The following is an 18,890-nucleotide window of genomic DNA, read 5'->3' on the forward strand; positions in this document are numbered from 1 at the left end:
GGGGGTTGCGCGGAAATGTCGCATAGAACCAACCTGGTCCTCTAGCGATCACAATCCCATCCTTATTGAGATTACTGAGTGTGCAGCCAACATTACCACCGGAGAGCCGTCCGCTCTTCCAGCGTGGACCATCAGGGAAGCCTGCTGGGCCGACTGGGAGGAGGCGGTGCTTCAAAGGGTCAGTCCTATGGCTGATTTCGAGAAGTTACCCCTCGGCGAGATGGTTGCTCGGCTGCAAGGATGGGTAGTGGACGCGAATGACCAGGTATTGAGAAGAGCCAGGCAGCCTACGAGGGCAATACCTCCCTGGTGGACAAACGACCTCCGAAGCCAAAGGAATGCCCTGAGGCGTTGGAGGAAACGAGTCCAGAAAGCACGAAGGAGAGGAGATCCGGACGTGGAGGTCCTGCAAAGGGCCTACAGAGAGGGCATCCGCTCCTACGCCAAAGCAGTGAGAACCGAAAAGGAAAGGAGTTGGCGGGAGTTCGTCAAGGTAGAGGGCAACCGTGACCCGTGGGGACAGGTTTACAAGATCTGCCGCGGGAAAAACAAGAGCGTAGCGCTAGGAGAGATCAGGGTAGGCGACGAAGTCGGCCGAACCTGGAGAGAGAGCACCGAGCTCCTCCTGAAGGTGTGGTTTCCCGAAGGTACTCAACCAGACCGAGGGGAGCCTGAGTACAGGAGGCCCGACGAGCATTTTGACAGGGAAGAAGTTGAGACTGCCGTTGGCAGGCTGAGACCCGGTAAAGCCCCCGGAGTAGACGGGATACTACCTGAAATGGTCAAACGACTATGGAAGGCAGCCCCTGCGCACGTACAGTGCCTCTACGACCGATGCTTGCAGACCGGAGTCTTCCCTACACAGTGGAAACTTGGGAGGGTAATTACACTACTCAAGTCACCCGATAGAGATCTGACCAACCCCGGATCGTATAGGCCTGTGTGTCTGTTACCGGTCTTGGGGAAGGTCCTGGAGAGACTGATGGTCTTCCGACTGCGAGCTAAACTGGGCAACCAGCAAAGTGAAAAGCAGTTCGGTTTCAAGCCTGGCCAGAGCACCGAGAGTGCCTGGTATGAAGTGAAGCGGACGGTGAGCAGGTCCGAAAAACGTTACGTACTGTAAAGATCCCACTTAGCATCATATCTAGACTACCTTATCGTTTTGACGTCATGCTTTTGTAAACAGACTTATACTATATAAACCCCTATTCTTGTATTAAGTCTTCAGTCTTGTGCTTCGCTTAAAACTATAATAAAGTAAAATTCATTAAAAGTACAACTTGTTTTAATTAACATAACTTTTAAGAATATACAGTTAAGTGAGGTACACTCCTATTGTTGTATGCATTGAACAATAGCATTTGATGTGCTCCAGTCAAAGTGATAATAATAACAAATAGCATTTCGAGTGTAACGTTATTATTTTCGACATCAACGAGTCTACATCATAACAAATTGGCGCAGTCAGTAGGATTCTCATAATTAAAACGAGAATCTAAAGAACAAGCAACTGGATCAACTTGGACGACAGAGATAATTGCAGTTCTGGGACTCCGCTCACGCAGGTCCACTGTTCCTCGACAGACCAAGAAGATTCAAGCAAAAACCGAGTCATCACTCAAAAACAACTACCAAGGTAGGATTTTCAATTTACTCTATTTGCCGCATATAGTCATTTCCTCGAACCCCTTGTATCCTAAAATCTGTCAAAATTGAGACTTTAAGGAATTTAGTTAAAGGAGAATTGGTCGAGAGTGCTATCACTGACGACGATAGTAGTAGTAGTAATAGTAGCAATAACATGGATCCACCAAGTGTGATTGAAGATGTCCCTATGGACCAATCAATATTTTCAATGTTAATCCATGCTATTCCTACATTTGATGGTACTTCAAACACTGTAAAATATAGCTATTTTAAAAGCTCAGTTCAGGAAGTATTCAATTGTTGCTCAGCTCAACATTCAAAAAATATTGGATTCACTAATTATTTCGAAACTTGAAGGTTCTGCTAAAATAAATGTAACTACAAGAGAAATAAGAGGTTGTGCTCAAATATTTAAGCTCTTTGATAGTTTGTACGTTTCCGATAAAAGTTACGACCACATGTTGTGGGAACTTTTTAATTTTGATAGTAGAAATTGCAAGACAGTCAAGGAACTATTTACTAAAATGGCTCCGATTAAAGATAATATAATTTCCACTATATTATCAACACATCGCTTAACGGATGAACCCGCTAATATTACAAGTATAATTGATACAATTTCTGCCGGTTGTTACGTTAGGAAAATGCAACCAGAAATATCAAACCTAGCTATACAACACACTTATCCAAATATGGAAATTGCATTAGATACGTGTTTGCGCTATGAACAAAATTGTAGATTTAGGTCACAGGAGAAATTTAGGGACTATAAAACTACATCTTTTCAATAACCAAGTAAAAATAAGGTTTTTAAATCAGAAAATAAAGAAAAAACAGTAACATTTACGGAAGACAAGAGCGAAAGAAAATGCTCGTATTGCAATAAAATAGGTCACGTAAAAGAGAAATGTTACAAGTTACAGAATGTAAATAAAAAGAAAATAAATGTAGCAGACTTGAATTCTGATTCAGACTCGGAAGAGGATGAAGAAAACACGTTTGAAGAAAATCAGTCTTTAAACTACTACAGGAATCCGCAAGAAGGCACGGATTTAGAATAAAGAAAAGCCCTTCCAAAATCATTCTTTTTCATAACCTTAACAATCTAAATGGTTACAGGTCATTACCATACATAAAAACTAATATTTATGGTAAAGATTGTAAACTCTTAATAGATAGTGGTGCGTGTATTTCTATTTTTAAATATGAACATGGGCTACCTAAACCAAAACCAGGGAAAACCTACGAACTAACAGGTCTCAATTCAGATCCCTTTAATACAATTGGAATATTAAAAACACATATCAAATATCCAGAAATACCAATAAAATTTCATTATGTCGCAGAGAATAATTTAAAAATTGACGGAATAATAGGTTCAGATTTTTTTCAAACAACAAACGCAGTAATAAATTTTAATCAAAACACATTAAAGGTAAATAATTTCAAAATTCCCATTTATTATCACAAAGATAAGATTATAAATTCAATAACCATCCCAAGAAGGACTGAACAAATAATTAAATTAAAAACAGATAAGTATAAAATCAATAAGGATTACTTGATGAAGGGTTTACAGAAAGATAACATTCATTTACCGGACGCTCTTATCAGAATTGATGAGTTGGGAGAGTTTATGACAACTGCTATAAACACTTCAGAACAGGATATTACATTTGAATTACCAAAAATAGAATTATTAGAAAAACCACTTGAATCTGTCCAGATAAATTATATCGAGAAGAATGATAAAGAAGATATTGAACGAGAAAAACAACTCTTGGAACAATTACGCATTAATGACTTAAATAAAGAAGAACTAGACTCATTAAAACCTTTAATATTAAAATATAGTGATATTTTCCATTTACCGAATGACAAATTAACCAGCACAAGTATACTAGAACATAAGATTATTACAACAGACGAAATGCCGCTTCAAAGTAAGACATACAGGTATCCAAAGGTGCATCAAGATGAGGTAGAGAAACAAATACGTGAATTACTTGACAATGACATCATACAACCCAGTTTTTCCCCTTGGAGTTCACCATTGTGGATAGTGCCAAAGAAAAAGGACGCATCTGGAAAAACAAAATGGAGAATGGTCATCGATTATCGAGAATTAAATAAGAAAACCATTGATGATAAATATCCACTACCCAACATTGAAGAGATTCTAGATAACTTAGGACAATCCCAGTATTTTACAGCGTTAGACCTTACCTCTGGATTTCACCAAATTAAGATGTCAAAGGAATCCATAGCCAAAACAGCTTTTACTGCTAATGGACGATTATACGAATACAAACGAATGCCTTTCGGATTAAGAAATGCTCCAAGCACATTCCAAAGAGCAATGAATTTAGCACTAAACGGACTAACACCGAAACAATGTATGGTATACATTGATGACATTATCATCTTTGGAAAAGACCGATCATAACGAAAAATTAGAAAACGTCTTTAAACAGCTCAGAACCCATAAGTTAAAAGTCCAATTGGATAAATCAGAATTTTTAAGAAGAGAAACACAATTTTTGGGACATATAATAACACGTGAGGGCATAAGACCAAACCCAGAAAAGATAAAATGTATATTACAATTTCCTAGACCAAAGAACGAAAAAAATATTAAACAATTCCTAGGACTTACGGGATACTACCGCAAGTTTATTCCTAATTGTTCACAAGTCGCTAAACCACTAACCATGCTCTTAAAGAAAGAACAACCTTTTGTCTAGGACGATAAATGTCAAAAATCATTTGAAACACTGCGAGATTCATTAATTAAGGAACCCATACTAAAATATCCTAACTTTAACGAGGAATTCATACTTACTACCGACGCATCTAAATATGCAATAGGCGCGGTCTTATCACAAGGAGACATAAAAAATTCATTACCAATAGCTTATGCTAGCCGAACTTTGAATCCAGCTGAAAGCAGGTATAGCACGATAGAGAGAGAATTACTAGCAATAGTGTGGTCACTAAAACACTTTAGACCGTATCTATATGGCCAGAAATTTAAAATTATAACCGATCATCAACCACTCCGATGGCTATTTTCAGTAAAGGACCCCTCATCCCGACTAATGAGATGGCGATTAAAAATAGCAGAGTACGATTATGAGATAATTTATAAATCAGGAAAGCAGAATGCTAATGCCGATGCCGTATCACGCATATATGCTATTGACAGAGAACGAGAAGTAAATAACGATCAACAAATTAATTACACCACTTTCCCAAAACTTGAGGACTATGATTGTATTGTATTTCGATATGAAACCTGTCCACAATTTATTAACAGTCTCATTACGAATACATCATTAAAATTACCATTAAGTGAAATGGAAATGGACATTCTCAAGGATAATCCAAACAAAACAATCATAATAGATAATTCATTAAATGATCGTAATTTCAGGTTAACATTACACACAATATGTGTTATGTTTCAAAACGAAAGAATTCTAGTAATAAGCACCGATAATGAACAAGACGCTGTGATTAAAGAAGAAACATATGAGAGTAAGTTCACCATAGCAAGATTTATAAGAATCGATATACCTGAAGAAAATAAACTACAAATAATTAAAGAATACCACGAACACCCACTTAATCATCATAAGGGAATTAAAGAAACAATTGAAAAAATAAAGAAAGATCATTCTTTCTCTAAACTTTATGAATTAACTGAAAATTACATAAAACAATGCAAAGTTTGTCTTACCAATAAAGTTGATAGAACACCAAGAACTTACCCAATGCAAATTCCTGAAAAACCAACTAATATAAATGAAAGAATAAACATTGATTCCGCCATGTTAAAAGCAGGAAGAAGGAAAATCTATATTGTTATCATTCAAGATGACATGTCCAAACTATGCCAAGTAAGTTCATATGATGATCCAATAACAGGAGATCAGGTGAAACAGTGCTTACTGTTTTATTTCTCAACATTCGGAATACCAAAACGAATACATTCGGATTCTGGAAAAGAGTTTATGAACTCAACAATTAAAGAACTAATTGCCAAATTAAAAACTAAATGGACTACATCAAGCACATATCACCCACAATCGAACGGTTCTATAGAAAGATGCATAGCAAGTATCAAAGAACAGTGCATATTAATATATAATTCACCAACGTTAACTGATTTCACAAGTGATGAAATTCTACAATTAGCAGTACATAATGTGAATACTTCTATCAATAATTCACACGGTTTCACGCCATATCAAATTCACTATGGAAAAGAACCAACTACGTTAGGAGAACTAAACCAACAAAAGGAACAAGACCTTACCGTTCTAGAAAGAATAGAATACCTAAAGAATCTGAGACAAACAGCCGTACAAAACATACAAGAGAAGCAAGAGAAAACAAAAATCAGGAGAGACACCAAAGCAAGGAAAAAACCTAGCTACGAAGTAGGCGAAGAAGTTTTTGTAAGAATTAAACAACAGGGAAAATATAAGCTCAAAGGACCTTTCAAAATTAACAAAAAAATAAATGACTATTGTTACGAAATAAATTCCCCATTACCAACGAAAACTAATATCTCAAATATGTAGGCTTTTTTCTGTGGTTGTCTAGGGTGAATAAAAACGAATCCAGCTCCACTATTTTTAGAAAGTATTTAATGAATAAAATTAAAATATTAAAAAGTATAAACGTTTGCACAATTAGAGTTTTCCACAGTATTGAACAGCTATCCTGATACACTTTTCTTATTGGTCACAACAGCACATCAATATACAATTGATTTTATCGTCTTCCGTCTTTATCGTCTTTTTCAGGACTTTCCGTCTTTTGTACGTCTTTCGTCTTCTACGCGTCTTTCGTCTTTCTCGCGTCTTTCCTCTTTTATTTTTACTCTTTTTGTTCGTCTGACCTCGATGGCTACTTATTTGCAACTACTCTTCCCCCGCGGTGTTCACCTTCGTTCACATTGGTAAATCCCCTATAATCTGGGACTTGCAAAAACAATTCGAATGAATCAGGAGCGGACAAACTGCAGAAACTCGCTATCGTATTATTAGGATAAATATAACTGTTATAACTTAACGGAAAGAAAAATAAAACAAAAACCCACAAATATAAAGAAGATAACGCCGACTAATAGAAGCAATTCTATTTCAGATGACCAACCTAACCCTGTGGTTAGCCCTACTCATCATACCGACGATAACAACTAAAGAAATCGACATAACTTCACTATCATCTGACACCGGATTTTACGTTAAATTTATAGACGACCTCAGGATAATTGAACAACAATACTCGTTAATAATAGTGAAAGACATTAAACCATTAACAGAAGGAATAGAACAGGTAGAAAAATTAATAAACAAAGTCAGAACAATTGAAAACTCTTTAAAGAATCAGGCCCACTCTTATGTTCATACAGTTATATTAGATAAACAACTAAAATATCTTAAGAGGAACGTTGACATCATTAACAATTCATTATTAAGTAAAAGAAACAAAAGAGGATTAATAAATGGAGTAGGAACTATATTTCACTATCTTTTTGGAACAATGGATGCAGACGAAGACCAGGATATTCAGAAAAGTGTAAACGAATTACAATTATCGAATAAAAATATATTAACTTTAGTAGACAGAAACGTTCACATTGTCAAGGATACGATTAAAAGCTTTAACGATACATTGAGCTCACTCTCTTTAACAGAACAAACGATATCTAAAAACTTTGACAAAATTAACAAAGCTATTAATACAAATTCGTTATTAATACATGGAAATGAATTCTCGATACGTTTATTAAATATGATAACCTTCAGTGATGAAATACTTACTGAATATACCAACGAAATTAATAATATAAAACAACAAATTCTGTATGCTAAATTAAACAAAATACCACCATCCTTTTTAGAGAACAATTTATTAAAACAAAGCATCTTAGAAATAAATCGCCAGGTACCAGAGTTTGAATTACCATTTAACCCGGATACTGAATTATACAAATTTCTCGACTCAGCCAAATTAAATATTCAAATGATAAATTCAACAATCATTTACAAAATTAAAATTCCATTGTTAAGCAAGGATATATTTAAATTATATCACATCCTTTCAATCCCTGTCCGCAAAAACAACCATTTTCAAATCTTTATACCCGAAACTCCCTATGTGGCAATAGAGAGATTGAAATCCATTTATACATCATTCACTTCCCAAATGGAGTTGATGAACATCCAAGACAAGATCTTCATAATTAACCCAAACATCAGAGACAAGGACGATGGTAACTGCGAGACCGACATCTTATTCCAAGGTAGACTCACCAATAAATGCCATGGAACATTGGTCAACATCGATCAAAGCGAGATCCGCCAACTTGAAGAAAACCAATGGTTGGTTACTGTACCTGCACCTACGGACTTTACATACAAATGTAAAGATATGGAGATAAGGACCGTAATTCTTAACACCAATTGCATCATACAATTAAACGACCAATGCACTGGAATGCTGGGCAATCACCTCAAGATCACCTATTACAAAAGAAAACCTATTTACAAAAATATAACTGGTACAATGGTACAAATCCCTAACGATTGTTGCTTACCGGAGAAATTAAAAAAACGAAGAATTACATCTTCATGCCATTCCTGTCCATGCACTTAACCAAGAAGAGTTGATAATGAACAAACACAAGATAGAAAGAATAGAAGAGGACCTTTATAAGGAACAACTTCGACCCCTCTCCAAACTTGGTTCAATCAAATGGTGGCACATGCTATTGTCCTCATTGGGCGGACTACTAATGATATTATTAGCTTGCTGTTGTTGCTGTCCGAAGTGCTTGACCCTAATTAAACCACGATGGTCCAAACGTTGCTCAGATTACTGTATCAAAATTAAGAATAAAAACATCAGCTACCCTTATAGGGATCCAAAGGAAAGACAACCAATGTACAACCCTCATCTAGCCAGTTCAGCTCCAAACATAATGGAATCCAGTGTTAAATTCTCGGATTTACTACAAACTCAAAAGAAGAATGACCAGTCCATATATCCTAATCTAAAGAAATGGACACCTCCGAAAACATTAATAAAATAAGAAATACGTTATATTACCCTATATTATACTATATATTGTATTATCATATTTTATCCTACATTGTATTATACTTTTGTCATGATATATTTAAAAAGGCATAACAAAAATCTTAGTAAGGGAGGAATGCAAAGATCCCACTTAGCATCATATCTAGACTACCTTATCGTTTTGACGTCATGCTTTTGTAAACAGACTTATACTATATAAACCCCTATTCTTGTATTAAGTCTTCAGTCTTGTGCTTCGCTTAAAAGTAAAATAATAAAGTAAAATTCATTAAAAGTACAACTTGTTTTAATTAACATAACTTTTAAGAATATACAGTTAAGTGAGGTACACTCCTATTGTTGTATGCATTGAACAATAGAATTTGATGTGCTCCAGTCAAAGTGATAATAATAACAAATAGCATTTCGAGTGTAACGTTATTATTTTCGACATCAACGAGTCTACATCATAACAGTACTAGGTCTGTTCATCGACTTCGCAAGCGCGTTTGACAACTTGCACTGGAGCCGTATTGTCGCGAGGCTCCAACGAGTGGGGTGTGAAGAGCTAGCTTTGTGGCGAAGCTACTTCCACGAAAGAGAAGTAAGAGCCTACGGACCACGAACCCAGGTTAGTAGGCACGTCAAAAGAGGATGTCCCCAAGGCTCCGTCATCGGTCCGGAATGCTGGAATCTGATGATGGATGTCCTATTGAGAGAGTACGAGACAGAGGGGACGAGTGTTGTTGCCTTTGCCGACGATCTATTGGTCTTAGTCGAGGGCAGCAGCAGGAGAGAGCTCGAACACCGAGGTAGCACTGCTCTGGGTGTAGCTGTGAGGTGGGGAGAGACGGTTGGCGTTTCCGTATCGACCCAGAAGACGTGTTGTATGCTGCTTAAGGGAAGGCTGGCTGATACCCGGCCGCCAGTGGTGAGAAGCGGCAACTTCACAGTAGGGTATGTGCGCACCGTGAAATACCTCGGTGTGTGCGTAGGAGAGAGGTTGGCTTTTCGGCCACACCTCGAGGCATTAAGGGGCAAGATAGTGACAGTAGTTGGGCCCCTGCGGAGAGTCCTGCGCACGGAGTGGGGGCTGGGCAAGCGGGCAGTCCGCTGTGTGTTTAAAGGCCTCCTAACAGCATGTGCCCTGTACGGGTCAAGCGTTTGGTACCAGACGCTCCGTACGGGGGTGGGAAGGAACCTAATAAGGCGATGTGAGAGGGTAGCACTCCTGGCGTGTCTGAAGGTGTGTCGAACCGTCTCGACCGAGGCGATGCAGGTACTCATGGGAGAAATCCCGTGGGTACTGGAGGCAGAGAGGCGGGCGCTCACTTTCAAGGCGAGGCATGCAATACCGATGGAACCCGGGGACGTAGTCAGCAATGATGAAATCGCCGGCCTGTCGGCAACAGGGGTGCGCAAAGTATTAGAGAGAAGGATGTTGCGAAAGTGGCAAGACGGGTGGGACCTGTCGGTAAACGGCCGAGTCACACACCGCTTCATTCCAGACGTTCGTACTGTTAGGTCGAGCGGATGGATTGATCCTAGCATGGCAGCGGGGTACTTGATCACCGGACATGGCAGCATGAACGGGTTCTTGTACCAGAGAGGATTGGCAGAAAGTGAGGCGTGTTTATGTGGAGACCCCGTCGAGAGTTGGGAACACTTGCTGGTCAGGTGCCCGCTCTACGACGATATCCGAGACCTTTTACATCTCGGCGTATTTTGGGAGCTCGCGGGAGAGCCGAATGTGGGCCAAGTCCTGGCTAATAGAGAGAGCCATGAAGCCCTGAGAGAGTTCGCCTGGAGGCTTTTTGAGAGAAGGCGGCGGCTGCAAGCAGCGGCAGCCCCGTAGCGAGTATAGAGTACTAGGAGTAGTAAAGAACTGTGATAAGCACGGGGGTAGTATGGGACCGTGTGTACTGGCGCGCCGGCCGCGTCAGGCATGCACCCATCACTGCTTTGGGGAGTATCGCCCCCACGAACCCGGAGAGGACTAGCGAGGTAAAGCGAGTGCAGTATCGCCCCTCTGCTGGGATGGCAAACCAGTGTGCCCTGGTACCATGGGATTAGGCCCACCAAGCCCGGGACGTGCATAAGAGTACCGAGTGAAGGGTGCACGTTTTGGGACTATGTTGAGGAATGGACTCGTGGGGGCAGTGGTTNGAATAATTAATTTCAGCAGAATTTAACGTACGAGACGCATATGCAATTGGGAGATCTTTACCTATTTCACCTTGAGATAAAATAGCACCGATAGCAAATTTTGATGCATCTGTTGTTAAGATAAATTCTTTTGAAAAATCTGGAAATTGTAAAATTGGTTGTGTAACTAAAATTTCTTGAAAATGTTTGAATGAACTCTCTTGAGTTTCTGTCCATTGAAACGAAACGTCTTTCTTTAATAATGACGTCAAAGGTTTTGCAAATTTAGAAAAATCTTTAATGAATCGACGATAGTATCCAACAAGTCCTAAAAATTGTTTTATTTGTTTAGCATTTTTAGGACGAGGGTAATTTTTGATAGCAGTTACTTTTTCTGGATTTGGTTGGACACCATTTTCGTCTATTAAATGACCTAAATAATTTACTTCCCGTCGCATGAATTCACATTTATCGGGCTGCAATTTAAGATTATTTTCTCTAAGTCTTTGGAAAACAGCGCGTAATTTATTATTATGCTCTTGTATTGAGCTCGCATAAATGACAATATCATCGAGATAAACAAAACATTGCAAACCTTGCAACCCACTATGTGCGATATTCATTGCTCTTTGAAAGGTAGCTGGAGCATTGCGAAGTCCAAAGGGAATTCGTAGGAACTCAAAATGTCCATTAGGTGTGGAAAAAGCAGTTTTAGGAATATCTTCAATTTTTACTTTTAACTGATGGAAACCGCTAGCTAAATCTAAAGTTGTAAAATATTTAAAGTGTCCTAATTGATCTAGAATTTCGTCGATTAAAGGAATAGGAAAACTGTCGCCTATTGTTACTTCATTTAATTTACGATAATCAACAACTAAACGCCATTTTTGTTCGCCAGAAGCATCCATTTTCTTGGGAACAACCCATAATGGGGAATTATAAGGACTCACAGAAGGCTGTATTATTTTTTGTTTAATCATTTTAGAAATTTGTTTTTCAACTTCCTTCTTGTGGCATTCTGGTAAGCGATAAATTTTGGATGTTATCGGAGTAGGGTCCGAAACAGTGATAGGATGTTGTAAAACATCGGAACTTGTTAACTGTTCATCGGGTAGATGAAATATATCTGAATATTCGTAAATTAATTTTGATAAGTTATATTTTTCTTCATCATTCAAATGATTTAATCTTAATTGCTGATTAAGTAGTTGAAGTCGATTTGACGAATATGTTTTATTATTTATGTGAGCACATAATAAAGATGCTGATTTTTCATTAAAAGTTTCCAATTTTGTAGATATTGGAGATAATGAGTAAGGTTCGTCTAATGTATTTAAAATAGTTGTGATGCTTTTGTGATTATTTACTTTTAATAAGGCTTTAGCTATGAAGATACCATTATCAATTTCGATTGCGGGACAAATTCCCTCTTTTATATCATTGGTGACATTAATTTCAATTACCGTTTCTGATCGTGGCTTTAAAGTGATGATATTTGAATTATGTATTTTATCATTCACATTTAACTTATTATAATCACCATTAGTTATTTGCTTTTTCGAAGACCGATCCGTATCGTCTATGTTACACTTACGGCATTTATTGTTACTTATATTTTTCTTTACAGATTGAACTTTATCGTTCGCATGTTTGGGTAAAATACAATGTTCGTTTATTTTGGATATATGACAATCTTTATTTTTTATATTCTCCTGTGGAGATTGAACCGGATTACCTTTTATGGATTTACGGCAATTAATTTCATTGGTTGGCTCTTGTTGAGATCCAACACAATTATTTAATGATACATTGTCGTTATCGCTATATATTTTAATAGAACCCTTTTCCCAAAATAATAAATTTGAATTAAAATCAATTCTAGCATGATTTTTAATAAAAAATGGTAGNCCATATACGGTCATACCCCCACTCCTATCCCAAAAGAACGAACGCTCATTGGTCGAAAAAAAAAATATCACAAGCCACGCCCCTCGAAAAAAAAAAATCCATATATGGTCATACCCCCACTCCTATCCAAAATAAAGCTCATTGGTCGAAAAAAATATCACAAGCCACGCCCCGCGCATGCCTAGAAAGGAGATAATAATACCAAAAAAGTCATCCCCACTCTGATCCAGAGTCGCTATATCGTATATATACTACCCCTATTGTTACTTGATTTAATTTACGATAATCAACAACTAAACGCCATTTTTGTTCGCCAGAAGCATCCATTTTCTTGGGAACAACCCATAATGGGGAATTATAAGGACTCACAGAAGGCTGTATTATTTTTTGTTTAATTATTTTAGAAATTTGTTTTTCAACTTCCTTCTTGTGGCATTCTGGGAAGCGATAAATTTTGGATGTTATCGGAGTAGGGTCCGAAACAGTGATAGGATGTTGTAAAACATCGGAACTTGTTAACTGTTCATCGGGTAGATGAAATATATCTGAATATTCGTAAATTAATTTTGATAAGTTATATTTTTCTTCATCATTCAAATGGTTTAATCTTAATTGCTGATTAAGTAGTTGAAGTCGATTTGACGAATATGTTTTATTATTTATGTGAGCACATAATAAAGATGCTGATTTTTCATTAAAAGTTTCCAATTTTGTAGATATTGGAGATAATGAGTAAGGTTCGTCTAATGTATTTAAAATAGTTGTGATGCTTTTGTGATTATTTACTTTTAATAAGGCTTTAGCTATGAAGATACCATTATCAATTTCGATTGCGGGACAAATTCCCTCTTTTATATCATTGGTGACATTAATTTCAATTACCGTTTCTGATCGTGGCTTTAAAGTGATGATATTTGAATTATGTATTTTATCATTCACATTCAACTTATTATAATCACCATTAGTTATTTGCTTTTTCGAAGACCGATCCGTATCGTCTATGTTAGACTTACGGCATTTATTGTTACTTATATTTTTCTTTACAGATTGAACTTTATCGTTCGCATGTTTGGGTAAAATACAAGGTTCGTTTATTTTGGATATATGACAATCTTTATTTTTTATATTCTCCTGTGGAGATTGAACCGGATTACCTTTTATGGATTTACGGCAATTAATTTCATTGGTTGGCTCTTGTTGAGATCCAACACAATTATTTAATGATACATTGTCGTTATCGCTATATATTTTAATAGAACCCTTTTCCCAAAATAATAAATTTGAATTAAAATCAATTCTAGCATGATTTTTAATAAAAAATGGTAGGCCTAATACGCCATCAAATGGTACATTATATGCCTCCTTTAGAATATAGAATTCAGTAGGGATTGTGAAAGGTATTTCAATCGCTCCTACTGTTTCAACCTTAGCTTCACCCATAATTCCGTGAATATTAATTTTTTTGTTCGGAAAATAATTTAATTTCGTTTTACGGACTTTCTCTTTCTTAATCAAATTAACACTCGACCCAGTATCTAATAAAAATTTAAAANTCCTACCAACCTATCTCGCCTATTTTTTATTGACTTCCATAGAGTCCTCTGTTCTCCTATTCTTTCCAATACCTCTTCATTTCTAACCTTTTCTACCCACGATATCCTCATCATCCGCCTATAACACCACATTTCGAACGCTTCTAATCTTTTCTTTCCGTCGCTCCCACTGTCCATGTTTCGCACCCGTACAACGCCGTGCTCCAAACATACACCTTTACTATGGCTATTAAGAACATTAAAAAAAAAGCACAAAATTTACGTAAATAAGCTTAATTACGTCAAAGCCCTACAACTATCTCGCTTGTAAAAAACAACGTATTAAAAATTGTCTTCTCATGAATCGGCAGAAGATGATGAAAGATCTTCTAATGCCTGATAAATCACAGGACGAAAAAGAAAATAATGCTCCAATATTAGACGCTGGTACCAGTGGTGTGTTTGAACTGGCACAGTTTGCCAGAAAAAACAAACGTCAGATGTATCGTTACGTCACTATTTGAGAGTGATGTAGATGAAGAGGGCGAAGTCAAACTTATGAGCCTAAAAGTAACAAATTGCCTCTTTATTGAAAGCTGATGAGGAAGATGTACCTTATGTGTCTTTTGATAACATACTGAGGATATTACCTAATCCTAGTCTAGATGTCTTTGAAAAGGCTTAATAGAATTTATAATTTTTTAATAAGTAATAATATTTCCCAAAACGAGAAACTCTTTCAATTCCGGGTCCGTTTTTTGTTCTTCTGCGAGCGCTTTGTAATCTAGTCCAGTGTGCAGTTCTTCAACACGAGATAAGGCTTCCGCAACGATGTTGTCTGCGCCAGATATGTGCCTGACGTCATAGGAGAATTGCGCAATGAAATCCAGATGCCTGATTTGCCGTGGAGAACATTGGTCGTGCTTCTTCATGAACGCATAGGTTATTGGTTTATGGTCTGTATAAATTGTAAATGGTCATCCCTCTACCATGTACCGAAAATGTTTAACCGCAAGATAAATGGCCAACAATTCTCCGTCGTAAGCGGCGTAATTTTGCCCGGTCTGACTTAATTTCTTGGAGAAGAAATGTAATGGTTGCCAATGGTCGTCGACGAGTTGCTGCACCCGAACTTCGTGTTGTCCTTAACTATTCCGGCGGCATCAAAACTGCTTTCTAACATAAAGAACCAAAGTTCTGGGTCTGCCGGGATAAAAACTGGCATTTTCACTGCAACACGATCGATGGACGTTGCACTTTCTGACACGTACTTCTCGGTGGCCATAGTTATGTTTATACAATGTTCGTCCAATTTGGCAAAAAGTAAAATGTTGATTACACTTTTATCGGGGTCACCACTTTAGCGCCTTTAATAAAAGCACTAATAATTTTTGTACCAAAAGGAACGTAACACAAAACAAAACACAACACAAATGAAGAATATATACAAAAGTTTAATAAGACTGAACAACACTCAAAAACAACATAAGAACAACAACAAATAATAACAATATAAAACACTTACGAATTATCAAGAGGTAGACTGGTTACTGGTTACTGAACACTGGTTAATAAGTAGGAAATTTGAAGGGTATTTATACAACAGGATTGTTAGTAAATAGAGGGAGAACATTCTAGAAGGAAAAGTATTAACAGAACATGTACAGACTAGTTGAAATTGAATAGAATAGAATTCGAAGAAAAAGTAAGCGAGGGAAAGCCAGCTATTAATAAGGGTTGTTAAATAGGTATCGAAGACGATGAAATTCTAGGTAAAGATAGCGATAGCGGAACAATAGAATTAAGTTTGAAAAGAAACAAAGGCATGCACAAGATAAGAAGCGAAAGGTTTACAATATTTACACATGTACAAAAATATGAAAAATTACTATACAAAAATATATATATACAACATTGTACGTTTCCTATTTTTTGTATTCGCCACAATACAATAAATATATGGTAGATGAATTTAATCCTAACGAACCTACATCATATTTAATTTATTACGACTAAACAATTTGTATGGTTATGCAATGAGTTTTCCACTACCTGAAGGAAAATTTGAATGGGTCCATGACATTTAATCAATTAATATTGATGACATGAATAACAACTACCGACGACGACGCAAATTTGTTTTTGGTCACGCTGTGCGCTGATTGGTCCGACAAATCGATTCAAGCCCCGCCCCACCACCACACCTTCCTACAAACAACCAATCAGAAGTAAGGAAAAATATTAGCCACGCCCACGTATGCGCCGATTACTTGCTTATTACCGCAGATGGTCATCCCCACTCCTATCACCACTTTGGTCCCATAGGCCCATATAATAACTACTGTCGGGTACGAAATTTACTGATTAGGAGAGAGAAAATTGTGTCAAATGCACGCGATTTTTCTGAAGCCGTAAACAAAAACTCAAAGAAACAAATCATTTTCATGAATGAGGACTTTGGTGCATGCCAGGAAGACCTTGCTTTAAATACGGCTATTGAGAAAGCTATGGCTATTCATCATCATCATCATCATAAGGTCATCAGTCCTAAGACTGGTTGGACACGTACCTCCACTCTTTCCTATCCTGAGCAAAACTTCGCATTTCCCTAAAACTAGAACAGCCCACATTCTCAACTATTTGCGAAGAGTAATCTAATCTAGGTCTACCTCTACCCCTCCTAACTCCTGTTTCTGCCTCTAATATGTCTCTGACCAGACCTTCATGCCTGAGAANAAACAAAACATTGCAAACCTTGCAACCCACTAAGTGCGATATTCATTGCTCTTTGAAAGGTAGCTGGAGCATTGCGAAGTCCAAAGGGCATTCGTAGGAACTCAAAATGTCCATTAGGTGTGGAAAAAGCAGTTTTAGGAATATCTTCAGTTTTTACTTTTAACTGATGGAAACCGCTAGCTAAATCTAAAGTTGTAAAATATTTAGAGTGTCCTAATTGATCTAGAATTTCGTCGATTAAAGGAATAGGAAAACTGTCGCCTATTGTTACTTCATTTAATTTACGATAATCAACAACTAAACGCCATTTTTGTTCGCCAGAAGCATCCATTTTCTTGGGAACAACCCATAATGGGGAATTATAAGGACTCACAGAAGGCTGTATTATTTTTTGTTTAATCATTTTAGAAATTTGTTTTTCAACTTCCTTCTTGTGGCATTCTGGTAAGCGATAAATTTTGGATGTTATCGGAGTAGGGTCCGAAACAGTGATAGGATGTTGTAAAACATCGGAACTTGTTAACTGTTCATCGGGTAGATGAAATATATCTGAATATTCGTAAATTAATTTTGATAAGTTATATTTTTCTTCATCATTCAAATGGTTTAATCTTAATTGCTGATTAAGTAGTTGAAGTCGATTTGACGAATATGTTTTATTATTTATGTGAGCACATAATAAAGATGCTGATTTTTCATAAAAGTTTCCAATTTTGTAGATATTGGAGATAATGAGTAAGGTTCGTCTAATGTGATGCTTTTGTGATTATTTACTTTTAATAAGGCTTTAGCTATGAAGATACCATTATCTATTTAGATTGCGGGACAAATTCCCTCTTTTATATCATTGGTGACATTAATTTCAATTACCGTTTCTGATCGTGGCTTTAAAGTGATGATATTTGAATTATGTATTTTATCATTCACATTCAACTTATTATAATCACCATTAGTTATTTGCTTTTTCGAAGACCGATCCGTATCGTCTATGTTAGACTTACGGCATTTATTGTTACTTATATTTTTCTTTACAGATTGAACTTTATCGTTCGCATGTTTGGGTAAAATACAAGGTTCGTTTATTTTGGATATATGACAATCTTTATTTTTTATATTCTCCTGTGGAGATTGAACCGGATTACCTTTTATGGATTTACGGCAATTAATTTCATTGGTTGGCTCTTGTTGAGATCCAACACAATTATTTAATGATACATTGTCGTTATCGCTATATATTTTAATAGAACCCTTTTCCCAAAATAATAAATTTGAATTAAAATCAATTCTAGCATGATTTTTAATAAAAAATGGTAGGCCTAATACGCCATCAAATGGTACATTATATGCCTCCTTTAGAATATAGAATTCAGTAGGGATTGTGAAAGGTATTTCAATCGCTCCTACTGTTTCAACCTTAGCTTCACCCATAATTCCGTGAATATTAATTTTTTTGTTCGGAAAATAATTTAATTTCGTTTTACGGACTTTCTCTTTCTTAATCAAATTAACACTCGACCCAGTATCTAATAAAAATTTAAAATCTTGTCCGTTGTAATGACCTTTTAAATGGAACAATGGTGAAGTAGAATGATTGTAAAATGAATATTGTACGTCTTTTTCTACATTTGGTCTACAGAAGCGACGTCCTTCTGAGACTGATCCTCGTTTAAATTATTTTTCTCATTTTGAGCAACAAAACTTTGTGATGTAGATGGACGACTACGACATTCGTTTATTAGATGCCCTGATTTTTTACAAAATTTACAAAATTTAGGATTTGGCTTTTCATTTGCTTTCTTTTTGAAACAATTTTGTAAACTATGTCCTAAT

General features: G+C 36.6%; 1 protein-coding gene across 1 annotated transcript; it reads left to right on the plus strand.

Moving 5' to 3' along the window:
* Positions 1–1,252: 1,252 nt before the first annotated feature.
* LOC108740072 lies at positions 1,253–9,356 on the plus strand. The gene is made up of 2 exons (XM_018474263.2): positions 1,253–1,636; positions 6,802–9,356. Exon 2 carries the CDS (start codon positions 6,802–6,804, stop codon positions 8,314–8,316), a length of 1,515 nt encoding a protein of 504 aa, XP_018329765.1. The 5' UTR covers positions 1,253–1,636; the 3' UTR covers positions 8,317–9,356.
* The last annotated feature ends 9,534 nt before the right edge of the window (positions 9,357–18,890 follow it).

The sequence above is a fragment of the Agrilus planipennis genome, unplaced genomic scaffold (assembly GCF_000699045.2).
Source record: "Agrilus planipennis isolate EAB-ADULT unplaced genomic scaffold, Apla_2.0 scaffold267, whole genome shotgun sequence".
Taxonomy (NCBI): Eukaryota; Metazoa; Arthropoda; class Insecta; order Coleoptera; family Buprestidae; genus Agrilus; species Agrilus planipennis.

Bases quoted from the DNA above. Each gene is read 5' to 3' on its own strand.
- LOC108740072 (XM_018474263.2), top strand. From the start codon at position 6,802: ATGACCAACCTAACCCTGTGGTTAGCCCTACTCATCATACCGACGATA.